This window comes from Puma concolor, chromosome C1 (genome assembly GCF_028749965.1).
Source record: "Puma concolor isolate L17-30 chromosome C1, mPumCon1.1.hap2, whole genome shotgun sequence".
Taxonomy (NCBI): Eukaryota; Metazoa; Chordata; class Mammalia; order Carnivora; family Felidae; genus Puma; species Puma concolor.
In genome coordinates, this window is record NC_141674.1 from 4,519,756 (window position 1) to 4,540,070 (window position 20,315).

General features: G+C 43.3%; 1 protein-coding gene across 7 annotated transcripts in view; it reads left to right on the top strand.

Annotated features, from left to right (window-relative positions):
* Positions 1-12,190: 12,190 nt before the first annotated feature.
* Positions 12,191-20,315, top strand: part of CAMTA1 (calmodulin binding transcription activator 1) — an 829,903-nt gene continuing 821,778 nt past the window's right edge. For 5 of the 7 annotated variants that reach the window (XM_086715554.1, XM_086715556.1, XM_086715555.1 and 2 more), the window contains exons 1-2: positions 12,191-12,391; positions 16,716-16,785. In XM_086715554.1, coding sequence (XP_086571680.1) covers positions 12,302-12,391; positions 16,716-16,785 — 160 coding nt within the window. In that variant the 5' untranslated portion in view covers positions 12,191-12,301. Of the gene's footprint in view, positions 12,392-16,715; positions 16,786-20,315 lie in introns of those variants that run through there. The other 2 variants (XM_025912706.2, XM_086715558.1) reach the window with 2 other exon arrangements.

A 20,315-nucleotide genomic window follows, 5' to 3' on the forward strand; every position in this document is an offset into this window, starting at 1 on the left:
TGAATGTAATTTGTATTTTAAATTTTTTTTTTCAACGTTTTTTTATTTATTTTTGGGACAGAGAGAGACAGAGCATGAACGGGGGAGGGGCAGAGAGAGAGGGAGACACAGAATCGGAAACAGGCTCCAGGCTCCGAGCCATCAGCCCAGAGCCCGACGCGGGGCTCGAACTCACGGAGCGCGAGATCGCGACCTGGCTGAAGTTGGACGCTTAACCGACTGCGCCACCCAGGCGCCCCATGTAATTTGTATTTTAAACTTTTTTTCACATTCAAAGGTACTGAGGGGAACATTCAAGTTTCTGGTCTTCTTGTCAGCATTCTTTGCCCTATCCTTTCTGTCTCTGCTGTTAAGAAATGTGCTGGTCGGATCATTTGCTTTGACAGAGTTTCTGATGGAGGTTTCTTCCTGATTTAATTTTATCGATAGATGCCATTGTGCTTTAAAGAGAAAGCTAATCATGAGCCGAAGGTGGTGGGTGGGCATCCAACATTTTTGAAGTACTTGTTTTTCTTCCTAGGGGTCCTCCAGAAATTGACCATAGATTGCTTGGCCAGATTCAAGGTCCAGAGATTTATTCCAGGCATCCTGGGAGGCAAGGCACATCAGTCTTTCTCCACTGAATCTGATTATTCTACATGTGACCCATTGCCGCCTGTCCAGGTGTCTTCTGATGCAAATCTGGTGATAGTGGCAACCTTTCTAACTGGCTGAGTATCCTTGACAGCTGTTATCTATCCTGTCCAGGTATTTTTAGTCTCTAGCCTCTGTGGCCACGTCTAGAGGAACCGAGGATGAATTTAGCTGCTCTGGGGCTGCTCCAAGCTGTTGGATGTTCTCGGCTACCTGCCTCACCAGCCTGCTCAGTACCACCTCAGTGAGGTTCTTTGCCCTTAGCATTTGATGAAGGAGCATAAACAGAAATCACCTGTTTAATAAGAATGGAAAATTCCTGATTTTCAGGATGCTTTTCAAAATAAACAATAGCGGGGCGCTTGGGTGGCTCCGCCGGTTAAGAGTGTGACTCTTGATTTCGGCTCAGGTTATGATCTCCTGGTTGGTGAGGTCGAGCCCCATGTTGGGCTCCGCACTGACAGGGATTGGGATTCTCTGTCTCCCTTGCCCTGTGCTCCTCCCCTCTGCGTGTGCATGCGCACGCTTTCTCTCTCAAAATAAATAAACTTGAAAACACCCAGACAGGGGTGCCTGGGTGGCTCAGTCGGTTGAATGGCTGACTTTGGCTCAGGTCATAATCTCACAGTTTGTGATTTCGAGCCCTGTGGTGGGCTCTGTTGTCAGTGCAGAGCCCACTTCGGATCCTCTGTCTGCCCTTCTGCTCCTCCCCTCTTGTGCTTCCTCTCTCTCTCTCTCTCAAAAATAAATAAAAAACATTAAAATAAAAACAAACAATGGTGAGTGATGACGTCGTACAACAATGAATGTGCTTAATGCCCCATATCGTATACTCAGAGTTATTTGGTAAATTTTGTGTTCTGTATATTTTACCACACACTCCAGATGGATTCAAAACCTAATGGAAAGAGTAGCTATAAGGTCTTAAACAATAAATATTTGACAATATTTTTATTACCCCAAGGTGAGAGATTGTGCCTTAAATAGTGTGTCAAAATCTCTCGCACGCAAACATGCACCATAAATAAATGATGGTAGTCAGGCCCTGAGGTTTATTTCTATAAGAAAGTAGATGCTATGACACTTGAGGTCGGGGAGAGTAACAGGCCCTACTTTAGTTAGAGCAGTTTTTAAAAAGTAAAAAAAAATTTTTTTTAATGTTTGTTTATTTTTGATAGCACGCGAGAGAGACAGCATGAGTGGGGGAGGGTCAGAGAGAGGGAGACACAGAATCAGAAGCAGGCTTCAGGCTCTGAGCTGTCAGCTCAGAGCCCGATGCGGGGCTCGAACTCACGGACTGCGAGATCATGACCTGAGCCGAAGTCGGACGCTTGACCGACTGAGCCACCCAGGCGCCCCTTAGTTAGAGCGGTTTTGATGGCAAGGGACACAGGCCATTCAGGTTGGTTCGGTGACGGTGGTTTATGTATAAGAGGAGCTAGAAGCACTCTCCAGCCTCCCAGGACACACTGAAGTGCAGCTAGACGGTCTGGGAACTGCACCTGGAGACTCTGAGGTAGTAGACTCTTCCTCTAGAGACGCCTTGGGCTGAGCCGGGGTCTCTTCTGTGACACCACATGTCCCAGCTCTGCTGTTACCTGTGTTTCTCCTTGCAGATGAGATTTCTTTACTGCTGTGTGGCTTCCTCGTTCCACCATGGCCTGCCACGGCCCCCGGCGTGGCTCCTGTATATCCTCGCTCTGGTCCCGGTGCTCGCCATTGAATGGCTCTGGCCCCGAAGGCTCGTATTTAGAATACTCCAGACAATCGGACTGACTGCGCTCGGCCAGGTGTTCATCCTGGTCTAGTCGACGGCGAAGGAGGGTTGGCTATGGTCCATGGACCTGCTGACCGTTCAGAGGGGGCAGAGGGAATCGTGTGAGAAGGGTTCGGTAGCGTGGGGTCTTGGCATCTTATACTCTGCCTCCGATAGTGCGAGAGAAGGATTGACTCCACAGTGGACTTACGTTCGGTTGCTCTAGGGAGTGAACTGCAGAGGAAGTGTTCACTGTAGCTACAGGTAGGAGGCCAGGTGTCCTTGGCCGGCCAGCCTAGGTGTGCACAGAGTAAGTCAGCAGTGTGAATGAGTGACTGCCCCAGGGCTTGTGCTCTGAGCGTTGGTGATGCAGGCAGGACACGCTGGAACGAGATGGTCTCTGCAGTGTTTGCCGTGTGTGGTTCTCAGGTAGAATAAGGCAGTTTGGGGATGCCATTGGCATCTGAGGTTTTCCACAGTTAGGATACTTGGGTGGGTTTCCTTAATTTTCTTGTTGCTGTGGAACTTGGTAAGTTGGAAACACACATCCTAAGTAAGAAGAGGTGGCGTGCGGTGAAGAGAACGGCAAATAGCCTCTGGTGAAGTGCATGTGGCCACGGGTAGGCACGCTTGTTTGGCTTTTCCTTGGTATGTCCTTCTTGCCTCTACTCTGGTTTTTCTTGATTTTACAGGGTAGGCAGGTGGAGGTAGGTGAAAGGCCAGTAGATTGGGGGTACTGTGTAAAGGGCCAATCGTCTGCACAATGAATTTTCTGAATACGCAGCACTTTAGCCATTGATGTTTTGTAGTGGTGACCCTCGAGCATATGGAGAAAAGCAACACTTAGTGTGTTCTGCTTAACAAGAGAGTAAAGAATATAACATTTTAAAGAAACACAACCAACCATCAAAGTGGTTTTTAGGAGTTAAAGCGATTAGATACATTAGATAATTTCTTTTCTAGTAACAGCTTTATTGAGATGTAATTCATATACCATAAAATTCAGCTTTTAAAATATACAATTCAGTGGTTTTTATTATATTCACACAGTTGTGCAACTCTCACTACTGTCTAATTCCAGAATGTCTTCCTCACTCCCAAAAGAAACCCCTACCCGTTAGTAGCCACTCTGTGTTCCTCCCTCCTCCCAGCTCTAGGCCATCAGTAATCTACTTTATGTATTTGCCTTTTCTGGACATTTCTTAGAAATGGAATCCTACGATGGGTGGCCTTTTGTGACAGGCTTCTTTCCCTAAGCAAAATGGTTTCAAGGTTCATCTGTGTTGTAGTATGTATCAGAACTTTAGTCCTTTTATGGGGAATAATACTATACTATATAGATACGCTACATTTTGTTTATGCATCAATTGATGGGCATTTGAGTTATTTCTACTTTCTGGCTATTGTGAATAATTTCGCTATGAACATTTGTGTACAGGTTTTTGTGTGGACATGTTTTCAGTTTTCTTGGGTATATACCCAGGAGTGGAATTACAGGGTCATGTGGTAACTCTGTGTTTAACTTTTTCAGGAACTGCCAGACTGTTTTCCAAAGTGGCTGCATCATAATACATTGCCGCCAGCAATGTTTGAAGGTTCTAATTTCTTCACATCGTTGCTAATAGTTGTTATTATCTGTCTTTTTGATTATAGCCATTCTTGTGGATGTGGAGTTGTATCTTACTGTGGTTTTGATTTGCATTTCCCTAATGACTGGTGATGCCTATCGTCTTTTCCTGTGCTTAGTGGCCACTTGTGTGTCTGCTTTGGAGAAATGTCTGTTGAAGTCCTCTGTCCATTTTTAAATTGTTTGTTGTTTGGCTGTTGGGTTGTAGCTGTTCTTTGTATATACTGGATATCAGTCCTTTATCAGATGTGCGATGTGCAGATGTTTTCTCCCATTCTGTGGATTGTTTTTTCATTTTCTTGATAGTGGCCTTTGAAGCACAAAAGCTTTAAGTTTCAAGTTCAATTTATCTGTTTTTTGTTGCTTGTGCTTCTGCTGTCATAAGCAAGAAACTACTGCCTAATCCAAGGTCATGAAGATTTATATCTATGTTTTCTTAAAAATTTTTTTTTTAACATTTATTCATTTTTGAGAGTGAGAGAGACAGAGCGTGAGCAGGGGAGGGGCAGAGAGAGAGGGAGACACAGAATCAGAAGCAGGCTCCAGGCTCCGAGCTGTCAGCACAGGGCCCGACATGGGGCTCGACCTCATGGACTGCAAAATCATGACCTGAGCCGAAGTCGGACGCTCAACCAACTGAGCCACCCAGGCGCCCTGTATACCTGTGTTTTCTTAAAAGAGGTTTGTAGTCTGAGCTCTTACATGTAGGTCTCTGATTCATTTTGAGTTAATTTTTGTAATTTTGTGACATATGTAGGCTGCCAACTTCAGTCTATTGTATGTGGATATCCAGTTGTCCCAGCCCCATTTGTCGAAAAGAGCATACTTTCTCCATTTTAAGTTTCTTGAGATCCTTGTCAAAAATCAATTTGCCATGAGTGTGTGGGTTTAATTTTGGAGTCTCAGTTCTGATCCATTGATGTGTATGTCTCCCCTTACGCCAATACCACACTGTCTTGATTACTGGTTAAGTTATAGTTAACTCTGCAGTTATGTTTTGAAATTGGGCAGTGTCTCTCTCCCAACCCTGTTCTTCTCTTTCAAAATGGTTCTGGCTGTTCTGAGTCCCTTGAATTTCCATATGAATATTAGGATTGGCTTGTCAGTTTCTACAAAAAAGGCAGTTTTGATATCAATAGGGATTATGTTAAATCTGTGGATCAACTTGGGGAGGTTAAATCCTTTTTATGAATCCGGATCTGCTGTTTGCTTTGGGAACGACTGGTAACTCAAGCAGCCAAGCATCTTACCTTAAAAGGAATATTGTTGTTTTAATTTATTAATATAGTAGGCTGCTTTGGTTGAAACACTGTAATTCACTTTTAGGCTGGAATTGGACTTCCCAGGTTCCAAGAGAGCAAATAGCTATTCGTATATCCTGTAGTTTGGTTTGTGGTGTGTGTTCTTCCGACGTGAAAGTTTGCTGGTACCATGCTTGTTTGCAAAACGTGGTATTCTGCTTAACACTGGTTCTGATTAATAAAGAATTAACAGATTCCACGTATGAATATTTAATTGTCAAAGAGAATGCGTTACTATGAAATTGTGATGTTAAAATTCATGTAATTGTTATTGTCAGATGTGTCAGAAGAGAGTTTAGGGTCTTGTATTCCTGTGGGGGCTTTGTGACTATCAGTTATTGTTAATACCCTAAAGTCGGGTCATTTACGTGACAAGTAATAATAAAGTGCCAGGCACAGAGAAGGACAGACACTGCCCCTGTCCTCATGGAGCTGACTGGGAAACTGACAGTAAAAGTGCCACGTGCCACGCAGGGCTCTGTGTCGTGAAGGCGAGTGCATGATGAAGGGATTGACTGACCCTGTGGGGCTGGGGGAGGCCTCTTGAGCTGAGCTCTGAAGCAAAGTGGGAATTAATTGAGAGAAGAGTGAGGAAAATGTTTCAGGTAATCGGATGAACTGGTTAGTGAGATGTGCGGGGATGCTCTGGTTATAGTCTGGCTTTTTAAAGCTTCTGAGAAAAAGGATGTGAAGTGACGACTTCACATGGCTCTGATCTTTACTCTGCCCCTTAAGTGCCCTGTGACTTTGCACAAGTAACTTTTCTGAGCTTATTTACTTAATGTCTTTTAATCTTATGAAGCAGTGCATAACATTTTTACTTAGAGGTATTTCTATGAAAACGTAAATCTAGGCTTTTGATTGATTGTATTTATAGAATTCAAAAGTAATTACTTTTTCATGATCTCCCATGGTTGGTTACTTAGGAATGCAGTACTGGTAATCTGAATATTTTCCTGAACATTTTTCCTAGTCTTTGGAATTGGGATTCACTTCAGTTCATACACACCCCAGAAGCTTCCAGTCTACAGAGCAGCAGATACGGATGTGACTCATTCAAGGCAGGTCATAGAAAATGCTTTCAGCAGGCACTGGGGGGACCTGAGAAGACTTCTTAAAGGAGGTAGAATTTGACCTGGCATCACTGGTTTGCAAACATGGTAGTTGGAGGAGAAATTCCAAGCAGAGGGAGTGGAACAAAGAAAGGCACAGAGCCAGGAGAGTACAAGGTGGCTGGAATTTTGGGCGCATGTGGGTAGATGAGCCTGGAGAAGTAGGTAGGGGTCAGGTTGCAGGGGCTCGGAAAGTCAAGACCGAGGAGTCTGGATTTTATTTTGTCTGCTCTGGGACAGAGGCATTTAGAGCCTTATTATTTTTCCTTAGCATAGGAGTGGGATTGACTGGATAAAGTCACTTCTCCTTGAAGGTGCTAAGAAGGGCCACCTGCTTACGTCTCCAGCTTCTTCTCCATTCTCCACCCGTGTTGAATTTTTCTAGGTTCCGATTGGCAGGAGCACCATGCTTTCTCTTGGTTTTAGGCCTTGTACCTTGCCACTGCCTCCGCTTAGAAGGTGCACCTCCCTCTAGAACACATGCATACATCCCCTTACGTGTGCTCTGCTTTACTGACGCTCCTTGTCTTCTGGGCTTCACTCTAAATGAGACTTGTCCAAGAAGCCTTGTTGAACTTGCCTCTCTTTTCAGACTGGAATGTATGCCCTTCCTGTGTGCACCCACAGCACTTTATGGTTTTCCACGTTTAGGCATATTTAAGTTTGTATGGGAGTTGCTTGTTTATTTCTTTTTCTCCCTCCATTAGGTGTACAATCTAGAGTCAGAGACTTGAGTACCTGGCGCTTAGGATGGGCTTAGTAAATGTTTGTTGGTTGAATGAGTGAATGAACGAAGATGAGGGACTGGAGTAGGGAGGAAAAAGCTTCTGGCAAGAATGTGTGTAGAAGTGGATTGGATAAAGGAGTGAGCGTGACTGAGTCTGTGTGTGTGAGAGAGACACAGTGTTGTGGGCCTTGAAGGATGAGCATAGTTGAAATGACTCCCAGCTTTTGAACCTCCGCAGCTGAGGTTAGGGAAGGCTGCTAACCGGGATAGGCAGTCCAGGAGGATGTGTTTTGGAGACTGGATGCAAATGTGTCGGTTGTCTTTTAGACTTAATACCTGTACAATATGGCATTCCAAATATGGGTCAGAAATTAGGGGAGTCATTCTTGTCCCTGTGTTTTTTTCTTTTTCATTGGGCACTTTCAGAGGGCAAGTGGGCTGTGGTGATGGGAGTCCTTAGAGAGTAGCCTCATTGGCACAGGGCAGGGTGGGAGCAGGGTAGTGAGTAGACCTGGAGGGGTAAACAGAGATACGTTTGCAGGGCCTCTGGTAGAGCATGCAAGCTTCATGAAAGTAGGGACCTTGTTTGTCTTGTTTATTGTTAATCTCTGCCCAGAACAGTGCCAGTTGGTTGAATGAATGAATCAGCTCAAAAGAATTGGAAGACCTAGTAGTGAGTAAAATTGTCATGGGAGAAGAGAAGGGGCATGAGGATGGAAATGTGTCACCAGAGAGCAGAGGACCAGTGGACACTGAGAAAGAATGGTCAGGGGTAGTAGAATAAGAAGAATGTAAATGCAGAGGGTTGCAAGGAGGTTATCAGTTGTGATGCTGCAGAGAGTTTGGGCAGAATGAAGACTGAGAAGAAGCTATTGATTTTGTCAGTTTGGTAGTGAGTTGAGAGAATGAAAAAGAGGTGGTAGGAGGGCAGATAATTCCTTCAAGGACTGTGGTGATAAGTGCAGAGTGCTGGTGAACACGGTAGCGACATGATGATTGAAGTCTCTGCTGAGAAGAGAGGTCACTGGGACCTGATGGACTGTGGGTGTGCTTGTTATCGGTTGCTGCTGTAACAGTTACCATGTACTTAGTGGCTTAGAACAGGATACTGTTATTATCTGATCCTGTGGGTCAGGAGTTTAGTTAGGGCTTTGCTAGGTCCTCTGCTTCAGGGCCTCCCAAGCCTGCAGCCAAGGTGTTTGGCCAGGGTCGGGGTCTCATTTGAAGGCTCGACTGGGGAAGGATACTCTTCCAAGCTCACGCAGTTCGAAGGATTCACTTCTCTGTGGGTGGTTGGACTGAGGGCCTCAGTTCCCGGCCTCATGGGCCTCTCCAGCACGGCAGCCCGCGTCGTCACAGCCAGCAAGGGAGGGAGTCTGCGAGCAAGACAGAAGGCACGACTGTATCACCTGATGATGGAAGTGACATCCTGTGACCTGTGCCATGTCCTGTAGGGCGGGAGCAGGTCACTAGGTCCGGCGCACACCCACGGGGAGGAGTTACACAAGGGTGTCTTAAGTGTTAACATCAAGAGATGGGGTCATGGAGCATCCGCTCATAGTTTGTCTTCGCAGAAGAGAGGGACGATGGCAGTGGAAGGCATAGGACTGTTCTTCAGAAGGAGACCCTGTAGGATGCAAATGACAGAATGGGAACTTTTAAAGAGGGAAGTTTTGGAGGTGAAGTTCCAGGTGAGGGTTCAGATCTAGTCGCGTTGGTGACATTTCTCAGGCAACCTTCCCTGGCCTCTTTCTTCGTCCCCTGACAAGGTGGGCAGGTGCCTCTTGAAGTGCTCATTCCTGTTAAACCAGTTAACAGACTGTATTATGATTGCCATTGACAAACCCTTCTGCCTTGCTAAAATTGAATTATGTACCAGCAAATTTTTGGTCAGTGGATATATCTGTCTTGTTTGCCTTAGGATGTTGGTGAGGACCAAATGAGGTAATTGCTGTGCAGGTATTTTTTTGAAGTAAACTGGTGTGCAAACAAAGGTATTAAATTGTGTGTCCTCTCCCTTGCCCCCACGTTCAGTAGAAAATGTGGACTTTAATGTACATTTTACTTGTTAATGTGGGTTTATTATGTTGTACCTAAGTTACTGAACTGGGCTTTATTTAATACGGTGCTATTTTTAGGGCCTTTTGAGTAGTGTTTGCTTTTATGATGAATGACCCCAAACTGCTGTACCTTTCAAGCCCTTGTATCCAGTTTTTATTGTGTGTAAAAAAAAAAAAAAAAAAAAAAAATCTGTTCTTGCTGTCCCTTGTCACTCTTGCTTCTCCCGACCTGTCAATTGCTAGCTATCCTTTCTCCTTCTGATTTGTTTCTGATCTTCCATGGGCTTGGCAACCTGATAATTAAGCTTATTAGAACTGTGAGTAGTTTAATAGTAATCAAGCTTAGGAATACGGATCAGAGAGTCCTCCTCACAGTGAAGTATGGGAGCTTTTGTGCATGGACTTTGTAAAAAATCTGTTTTGGCCTCGGAGCATGTCTTGGCTTCCTTCCTGGCTCTGGCTGTGTGTGGATTAGGTGAGGTTCCCACGTAGCCTGGTTCCATCCGGGGGAGTGCGGCTGCCATTTTCTTGGCCTATGCCTCATTGCTGTGTTACGAGACACGGTGTCATTCTCCCCTTTAGTTTTGATGAGGTTTTAGTCCTTGGGCAGTAGCAAGTAGTGACAGGTGATGGGTGGTCTGTAGTTCATGGACCAGAAAATGTTTGAGAAGCGCAGAAAATCTTCCCACCACATCAACGTCTAGGCCTGTGTGGTAGCCTAGCAATATCTTTGTTAGCCTTTTCCTTCAGGATGCTGAGCTCCCAGCCCAGGTACTCGATATTCCTGGATCTCCCTCAGTGTCCGCACTTGCTTTGGCTTTTCCGTCAGACTGCCTTGTCTACTTGCTCTGCCCGAACTTCCGTGCTGTGTCTTCGTGGAGCAGTGTTCTGCCATCATCGGGGAGAGAGCCTTTGAGCTCATCTGGAGACCGCATGGGCGTGTGTGGGAAGACCTGCTCCTGGGTCTTGCTCTGCTCCTTTTTGGCCAATGGCCTTGTCAAGCGTCTACCCGTGCTGTGGTGTCTCCCTTTCTAGAACAGGCGTCGTGTCTGCTCTGCTACCTGCTGGGACCAAAATAGGATTTTAGGTATGAAAGTGCTTGTTACGTGTGCATAGTATCAAATAGAATGCCTAGGGGCGCCTGGGTGGCTCAGTCGGGTAAGCGTCCGACTTCGGCTCAGGTCATGATCTCATGGTTCGTGAGTTAGAGCCCTGCATTGGGCTCCCTGTGTCAGCAAAGAGCCTGGAGCCTGCATCGGATTCTGTGCCTCCTGCTCTCTTTGCCCCTCCCCACTCGTGTTTTTGTCTCTCTTCCTCTCTCAAAAATAAACAAACATTGAAAAAATAAAAAAACCCGAATAGAATGCCTAGTTTATCGGGCTGATTTTGTTGATATTTTATAGTGCTCTGTCTTTGAAGAGTTAAAAACCATTGTTATCATTAGTGCTAGTAATAAGTGCAAGTAAAACAATGTAATTTTAAATTTCATACAGTTTCTTTCCGGATGTGTTCTGCTAGAATCTATTTGTGCAAATGTGGACATTTAATAAGTGCTCTTTGATTATTTTCAGAATATCGAGTATACTGGCTTCCTAGCCAAATTAAATTTATGAAAATTCTAATGATACTGTGATTCATATCTAGAAAGAATAATTTTTTTTTTCATTCTGAAATCACTTTAAATACGCTTTACATGAATCTCTGGTAATAGCGAATCAATTAATGTGATTTCTCAGGTCATAAATCAGGCTTGATATATTGTTCCTCTGTAAGCTTCTTAGGACTTCAGCTGTTTTGTGGTCTGTTTTAGCTAGTTGTTTGCTTTTGAACTCAATTCTGGGTGTTGAACTCAATTTGAGAGCCTAAAATGGTTTGTGCCCCAATTACCTTGGAGGTTACCAACTTCACTTTTTTATTGAGCCTGCCTTGGTAGTAGGGAGTCAACCACCTATCAGCCGGTTTTCCTTTTAACTTGAGTACATACTTTAATTTTGTCTCTGTCCCATAGGAGTGTTGGGAAGCTTATTATAGTAGTGCCTATGGTATATTTTAAACTTCTTGAAAAGAGGTAATATGTGAGCACAAAATATTTTTGTACTGTACCGCCTAATTTTTTTCTCCACTAACCCTTTGTGGTTCAGAAAGAAAAAGGATAAAGTTACTTGTGTTTAGGGGTACACTCTCAGAGATCATTAGCCCGATTTTACGGAGCGTCTCCAGAGCATGCCTTCACCAGACCTCATGTTCCTTTTTGGTCAGCAGACCTGTGCTCTCGCCAGAAATGTTAGCATTGGGCCTCTTGGTGTCTTGTGAACGCTGTTGAGTATTTTTACCCCTTAGTTCTTCTGAGTTGGTCTAAAGTAGCTTTTGTCTTACTGCTTGCTTGTCATGGGACCAGAGGATGGGTGGCTACTCAGGGCAGCATTAGGGGAGGGAGAGAGGGTCTTAAAAAGGCCGATGGCTACAGTAAATCCCACCCACACCGTCATAAGACATGGGGCCACTCTCTTTTTTCTTTTCCACAAGCTCCTGGGAATGTCATTCATCTGGGAATTCAACAAACATTTGCGCGTCTGTTGTGTGTTAGACATTAAGTATTAAGTACTGGAGATACCGGGACGAAGGAGCCTGACATCCCTTTAAGGATGCCCTTGAGATCACCTTATTTTGAGTATGTTAGAAAAATACTTGTCAGAGAAGAAAAGCTACTAGATTGGTTTTAGATGCTGGATAGCCTTAGGGATTGAAGGTGGAGTTGTAGGTTAACAGAAGACATTTCTGAAAGGAGTGATTCTTCTGTAATTAAAAACACACACACACACAAATGGCATTGTTCAAGGGGCTGGTAGCTGATCAAGACATCCATCTCCTCTTCCTGGGCAGGTAGCCAGACCACATTTCCCAGCCTCTCTTGCAATTAGGCGTGGCTTTGTGGCCAAAGTCTAGCCAATGGAACGAGAGCCCGGAAGTGTGCCACTTCCAGGCCTGGCCCGTAAAACCCTCCAGGCATGGTTATCCGGGCGCTTGCCCTCTTTGCTGGCTGAGGCAGAAGAGCCCAGTGACCTGGGAGGGCGCCTGCCACGGGATGGAAGGAGCCCGGGTGCCAGAGCCGCTGCTGGTAGGGGAGCCCTCTACTGATCAGGAACACCCGTTTTGGACTTTACACCAGCAAGAAGTAAATATTTATAGTATTTGAGCCATGGTACAGTTTGCTCTGAGTAGCCTCCCTAACTGATCCAGGCGTACTGCCTGGAACGCTAGGCAACACTGGTGACTTGAGCAAAGGTGCTGAGAACTTCGGACTCCGCTTTCATTTCCATCACTTGTATGTCATATTATGTGAAATGACCAGCTAATTTGCAGAATCGATGTGAGTCATGCTAAAATATGTGGCAAAAGTTTTTTAATGTATCGTTTCTAATTGATGCAAGTGGTTTATTGCGTTCAGTGTGGCCTGCCTCCTTTGATTTAATGAGCTGTGTGGGGCCTCAGCTGGCTTTAAAGGGACTCTATGGAGACTTAAATATTCTGAGTCCTTACTTCAAAGAACTTTAAATACAGTTTTCATCATGCAACTTCTCTGTTCAAAAGCCTGTAATCACTTCTTATATAGCATTTTGCTTAATTTATTCCAGCATCCAAAAAGTATGTGTCACACCCTGACCTAGGTTCTCTCAAGGGAGCCCATGCCTCCAAAGACCTTGTGCTTGGTACACAGAGAGTTACTGAGTTTCTGTACTGCCACCATCTGCTCATTTTAGCCCTTAATAAATCATGTATTATTTTTTCATTACATTTTTTTAGTATCATCTGCAACTTGATAGAGTACTTTCTGAAGTCAGGGAATACATTTTATAGAGCCTCTGTGTCTCCCCTCTTGGGTACTTCTGGAGATGCCGGACACTATCCCTGTAGTTTCTTTTAATTGTCTTGCTTGGATTTACTGGAATGGTTTTTTATTATAGTTTGTGTTAACAGACAGGCATGCTTTTTTAGTCTGTTGGGAATTCATAGAATTCTGGAGGAACGTTAGGACTGGAAGGGTCTTTTCCAGCCAATTCCTGATCTTTTAGACCATCTGCTTCCTGATACTCAAGGTATGGCCCCGAATCATGGCATGGGCATTGCCTGGGGGCCTCTTAGAAGCACAGTGTCACAGGGCCACACTCAGACCTGTGAATCAGAACCTGCATTTTAACAAGGCCCTCAGGTGACCTGCGTGCACATGAGAGTTGGAGATGCTCTGTTGAAGGTCAACCCCCTTTTTGCTCCTGAGGAAGCTGATTAAAGTAGCGAGTTGCCCAGAGTCACATTGCTGGTTTATCTCAGTGGTTCCCATCCTCGCATACATCTTGGGATCACTTGGGAACCTTCAGAAAATACTGATGCCTAGGTCCCAGCCCTACATGTTCCAACGTAACCTCGTCAGGGTTACAGCCTGTGTATCAGCATTTAGAAACTCTCCCTGGACTACCGACATGCAGTCATGCTAAGAGCTGCTCATCTGGTTGTTGAGAGAAGCCAGCTTTCTTGATGCTTCAGTCAAGGAGGCCTTGTACTCCACGTGTGGATGCACGTTCAGAAATGGTGTTTTCCCTACCTGATTTCTCACTGTAGCACACCATCCATTTTATATCCATGACATTTACCACACTACCCCCCCTCCCCCCTTCCCCCACGGGCTGGTACCCCACAAGGGTAGGACCTTTGTCTTTGTCTGTCTTGTTCACTGCTAGGTCCCAGCTCCTAGGACAATGTCTGGTACACATTAGGTGCTCCTTTAATAATTGTAGAACTAGTAGAAGGAGTTACAGAGAGGGAAACGCGGGCTGCTCGGATGGCACCGGCAAGGCTGCCTAACTCGGTCATTGGAAGGCTTCTTGACGGTTGAGCTGGAGTCAGCCAGGAAGGGCAGCACGGAGACGGGCAGCTGAGGGCGGACGTGGACCCAGATCTGTCTGCCCTTGAACTTGTGGTTTTGCACTTAGAGCATTGTCCTGGGGACAGAGAGGCCAGCTGTTTGCTTTGGACCTCAGCAGTTTGTGGGACTGGGATACAGTCAGACCCTCAGACCGGTGCTCCTTCCTCCCAGAGCCACCTCTGGCTTTGTGCTGTGAACAGGCTTTAGAAATCCTTGTAAGGGTCCGTGCAGTGAAAGTGCCTCGCCTGGAGTCTGGCCTGTGGGTCTTCAGTGTCTGGTAGCCATTTCTCATGGAAGTTTTCTTGTGATTTAGCTTCTTTCCCTTGAGCACCCAGCGTTTTTGAGGATAGAATGACTTGATTTCACTCTCAGTGTTTGTGAAGGAGTTTCTTTTCTGGTTAACTATTAAGACTTCATTATGCCAGTGCTGAAGAGAAATCATGGTTGACTGTTCGTGGTAGTTCTGTTACTTTTTCCTTTTTTAGTGTTTAATTTTTCTTATTAGTTATTTGGTACATTTTACTGCTCATTTACCTATTGTCGAACTTTGAAGTTAGGTGCATGTAAAAGCCCTTTTTTATGAAGCCATTCATTAGTGCATCCCACTGTACATTAGTAATTTTTGGATCTTTTGACACTCAGACCGTTGTTAAGGTGTCTTGTTAAGTGTAAACTTATACCATCTGCTTTTGGTAACAGGAAGCCAGAAAATGTTAAGCTTTGAATGTAAGGCATTCTTTTTAACATCATAAAATTTCAAGTTTCCATTCTGAAACATTAAGATGAGAGGTTGCGTTATGTGGTTAGAAGGCTGTGGCTGGCGGCTCTTGCAGACGTTACTCGAAGTCAGACTGCTGCTGGCTTTTCCATCAGCCACTCCTTATAATGCCCCGTAATTCCACAGTCACAGTCACGGGAAGAGATGAATGTTGGTTTTTCCAAAGGATGCGTGAATTCTGAGCTTAGTTGATAGTGTATGGGGAGAATCCCTGTGTTACCACAGGTTGCTAATCAGTAGGTACCATTGTTGATTAAATCAAACAGAGGAAGGGACGGTAAAAGTCCTGGATCGAGAATTTTCTAGAAACAGTAAAGTAGGGAGCTGATGGTTATTCTGTTTGCTAGCAGTCACACTGTGGAGAAAGACCTCATCTCTGGTGAACCATTTGATCATTGGTATAAGGAGAGAAATTGAAAATTCACAGAGGTCAAGTTTAGTCAGATTTCAATGCTCTCTTTGGCCCCGCCCCCCCCCCCCCCCCAATTGAGGCAACTGGTCAGTTCTTAGAAAGTGTTAACATTGTTACAGATTATTCTTACTAAACACAGAAACAATAGCGCTTCATATTTGTGTCATAGTTTTGAATTTAAAGCACTTTTGTACGCATCACCCCATGTAAGTTTCCCGGGCAACCCTGCGAGAGAGGTGAGAGGCTCCGTCACTGACCTTTGTGATGAGGTCATGCAGACGTTAGTTTACTTTCCCAGGGGTAGCTGGCAAGTGAGAGAACTGAGCTTTTCACATTTTAAATATAAGATGTTAAGGGTGGTTGCTGAACTTATAAACTGTCCTTGGTTTTCTAAGTATATAAATATGTGGTTTATAATGCAGGATGAATAATCTAAAAACTTATTTAATACTGTAACCGAAGAAGGATATTTTTAGGAGCGAAATAATTGACTGGCAAGACTCACAGAAATTTTTTCCTTTTTAAAAAGTTACTGTTACATAGTTTTCCTTACATGAAAACTGTAATTTTATCTACATGAAGCAGCCTGAGAGCAGAGACCTGGTCTTCCAACTTCCTCCTGACTCACTGCACCTGCCACACTGTTAGTTGGACTCCTTAGGTCCTTCCAAATGAGTTGGGGGTCTGACTCACTGTTGGGAGATGGTTCGCATTGTAACTGCAAAATGAATATGGCATTGGTTCTTCTTAGCAAACGTTTCCTGTCTGTGCAGCACATATGGTCCCTATTAAAAAAATTATACACATAGTGTGTGCTCACCAGCCTGTATCTTTTTTTACACACGTGTAATTTAAATTTTGAAACACTCTTAAGCCTACAGAAAAATTGCAGGTGTAGTGCAAAAGAGCTCTTTTCCCCCTGAACTGTGTGAGAATAAGTTGCTGATGCGTTTCATCATCCTCAAATACTTCTGTATTTTCTGCAAATGAGCGCATTCTCCTCTGTAACCACTATGTAGTGATCAAAATCAGGAAATTAACACTGGGACATTTCTACCCTCTGATCCTCAGATGCTCCTGCAGCTGTGCCAGGTGACCCTGCAGTGACCTTTGTAGAGAAAGGTCCAGTCCGAACCCTGGTCCATACTGTGTTGTCTCCTCAGACCCCTTTGCTACAGAACAGTTCTCAGTCCTTTCTGACTCTCATGACCTTGACACTCTTGAAGATTACAGGCCAGTCATTTTGTGGAATGTTCCTCAATTTGGATTTGTTTGATGTTTCCTCATGATTAGATTCAGGTTTTGCATCTTTGGCAGGAATATCACAGAAGAGCCAGTATATATCTTTTTCAAAGATTAGTTTTACATTTTATTTTCTGTTTCCTTAGAGCGTTTCCCAAAGTGTATTCTGCGGAACTAGCACCTACTGTGTTCTCAACACCGTGCCACCTCTAGAAGGTAGGATTCGAAAAGCTTTTGACTTACAGGAAGGGGTGGGCTTGGCAGTGAGAGTGATTCCATCCTCGTAGTGCAGTGGAAATAGCCTGTGACCAGGCCTCGGGAGACCTGGGTTCTGCCTTTAACTTGCTGTGTGATCTTAGATGAGTTACTTAATCCTTCTGGGGGTAGCAAAACAGTACTCCCTTCGTAAAGTTTCTGTGGGGGTTCAAAAAGGCAAAGGGGTTTAATCACATGGGAAATTCAAAACACTCTGCAAATGTTAGATACTAATACAACAGTTTTAGAATTCTAGTGTCCATTTCCCGTGACTTGAGTAGCCGCGTGCTACTGTGGGAAAAGCCACACTGAGTCACTTACTAGCTGCGGCTCCTGGGCAAGCTAATCTGAACCTCGGGTTCTTCATCTGGAAAATGGGAGTAATTATGCCCTGGTGGGTCATTGTGGAAATTAAATGAGAGAACACAATATAAAATTCTTTCTGACGTAGAGTCCCACAAATGTTTACTTCTGAATAAACAGTAGAAAATAAGTTTATTTGATCACAGGTAACTCAAATTGAAATGAAATGAAATGAAATGAAATGGAATGGAATGAAGCAGGAGAGAATGCCCCAAAACCCAAATTGAAGCAGTTGATTGCAAACCTCCTGTGCTCCCACTTTATCGGCCTCCGTTCGCATATTTTTAAATGGAAAATGTAAATGCAGCTGAATAGTGAGAAGTTTATTGAACCCCAGTTAGGAGTTGACCTAAACCTGGACCAGAGATTTTGGTAGTGTGATTGACAGGGATAGGGTAAATCTGGGCCGCCTAAAAAAAGAAAGGGTAAGGTGTGATGATCACACACTTGAAGAAGAGGAATGGGGTTGTTAAATAGCAACATTAGGTATGTTTTCTTCAAAACAAAATAAAACTTTGTTTTTTTTCAACTTTAGAAAGTCTTTCGGATAATTACAACTGAGTTCAGTTCATTTTGGAGAATTTCTTTTAGAGAGCTATCATACCGATGCTTGGCACATAATTAAGCACATTGGTGCTTAATTAATATTTATTTTGGATGAGTAATGATTTGAAGGTCTTAGGTTACTAACGGTGGTATTTGCTACTGTGAGTGCTGTGCTGACTTGAATATAACAATATGTGCTTATGTTTTCTGGAATCAGTTCCTTTCCTACTAATTAAATCTAAGCACATAATAATTAGAGCAGAACAGAAACATTGTAGAGCTTCCTTTTAATTTTACCACTCCAAGTTGTTGATCAAATATATTCCCAATAAGATTTAGGAATTGGGTTCACTGTTATACCAACTAATTTTGAACAGTTTGGTCTAGAGGTTGAGAGATTAATCATAATCAACTTGATTGAATAACTGTGTTCATAATTATTCACCAAAATTATTTAATTTTTATTAATTATGAATCAAAATAAAATGGATGTTATCATTTCCAGGTTAGAGTTAATGTAGTTATAATTTCCCTTGCAGAAGCCAAAATGTGTTCCAAGGAGAGAGTTCAAATACATATCTTTGGAAAGGATTTGGTGATGTGACTTTCAGCTTTTAGAAATAAAACATGAAAACAAGAATTCCACTTTTTGCCTAATTAAGCGAATGAGCATTTTCGCACATTTTAGAGAGTTTTAGTTAAATTATACTGTGCCTCTAAAATTATTGTTTGGAAAATATTTGAAGGTTGTCTGGAAAAGATGGTTCATTCTCTAGAATTATAGCTGTCAGCCAGGCACATCATCTGTCAATTTCAAGAGCTTCACTAGTTATTTTTATTGTGAAGTAGGTTAGAAAATTATTTTGCGAAGTCATATATCATACACGCATATTTTGCCAGATAATGATAATGAAATGTTGTACCGTGTTTGGTTGACACTTCCATTTTGCAGTGTCAAAGTTTAACGATTTGGATTAAATGCTGAGATGGAGCTGAAACCAGTGTAAACCTTACTTTTACCGTTAACTCAAGATTCTGTTACAGTCTTAGTACTGACGTGGAGATTTGAAAACTGGCACATGTATTTATCTAATTATTGTATTCTGCATAGGCATTCCAAACACACTAAAAAGCCGCTTTTAATTGAAAAACACAGTTATACAGTTTAGCCACGTGAGCAGTTCTTTTCCTGTAAAAGCAGTTACTCTTCATCACACTATAACCGGAAAAAACGAAATTTGAAAATATGAGTTTCAAGATTCTGCCTATTTGAGTTCCTAATATTCTTTACCCAGTATTAAAATTGCCATCTTCATAATGCACAGTGGGAAAATTTACCCATTGTTGTGTTTCTAAAAAACATCCAATTTATATTCGGCAGGAACCTAAAATTCTGGAAATAGCACAGTTTAAAAACTGATTAAGGGGAACCCATTGGCCTGTCATACTCCTCTTCCTTTTGAACCCATGGCTGCGCATCCCCATAAAATGCTATATTTGGAATCGTGATTGAGACCGTGCTTACACAGCCATTCTCCTTTTCCTCTTTAAAAGCCTTTGGGCCGATTCACCGCTGCCTGATTTGGTATCAGAGTGGAAGACAGAAGCGTTTTCTGTGGCAGTTAGTTGTGCCGTTGAGAAGAGTATCTCTTTTCTCTCATCCCACGTGTATGCACACACACGTGTGTATACCTACATGTGTGGACGGACACACATGTACACGCAGGCAGCAGCACACACCTGTCTGTGTGTACATGCATGTGTATACACATAGGTAGGAGCGTACACACACACACACACACACACACACACACACACACACACACTCATATGTTTTATAGCCACAGGACAGCTGGGTCCCTCAAGGAGGCTTAAAAGAATAGATAATTAACCTCAGGTTGTGATCACAAACATAAAAATAGAAGCCGGGGTTTAATACTATGTTCATTATTGTTCAGAATTATCCTTTAAATAATAGTTTTCTCAGAGATACGACTAGTCCCATACAGTTCAGAGTAAGCCTGCTGATTGAGCACCGAGGGTAGTACTGTTTGCATAAAAGGCATCCGATAAATGGGGACTATTTGAATTGAGTATAGATTTTAGAACTTCACTTCTGCTTTCAGAATTGTACACATCATGGGAGATTTTTTTAGAAAACGAGAATAAAACCACTTTAGGGGAAGAGAGAAGGGAGGTGAAGGCTCATGTGATTTGGTATTCTGCGCTTTAAAGTTTTATGGCCCATGGTGCCTCCCTCGGGAGGATGAAGTGCAGGGAGCATGCATAAGCGCATAGCATTACACCGGTTTATAGTGGGTAATTAATACAGAACTTTCTATGAACATTCTCTCAGTCGAACACTTCGTTTTCTGATTTCATAGCAAGATTTTTTTAAAGTTTAATTTTATTTTGCTCTTAAAATTTTGGATTCTTAAAAGCCGTCAGCTTTTAAGTTTTTCAAGCTTTTATACTGCTTATAGAAATAGAGGATTGGGCATTATAATTCAATTGGTTGTGTAGTTCATGGACCAAAAAAGATTTAGTACGCTAAAATTCTCTTAAGTTCCTCCCTTTAAAAT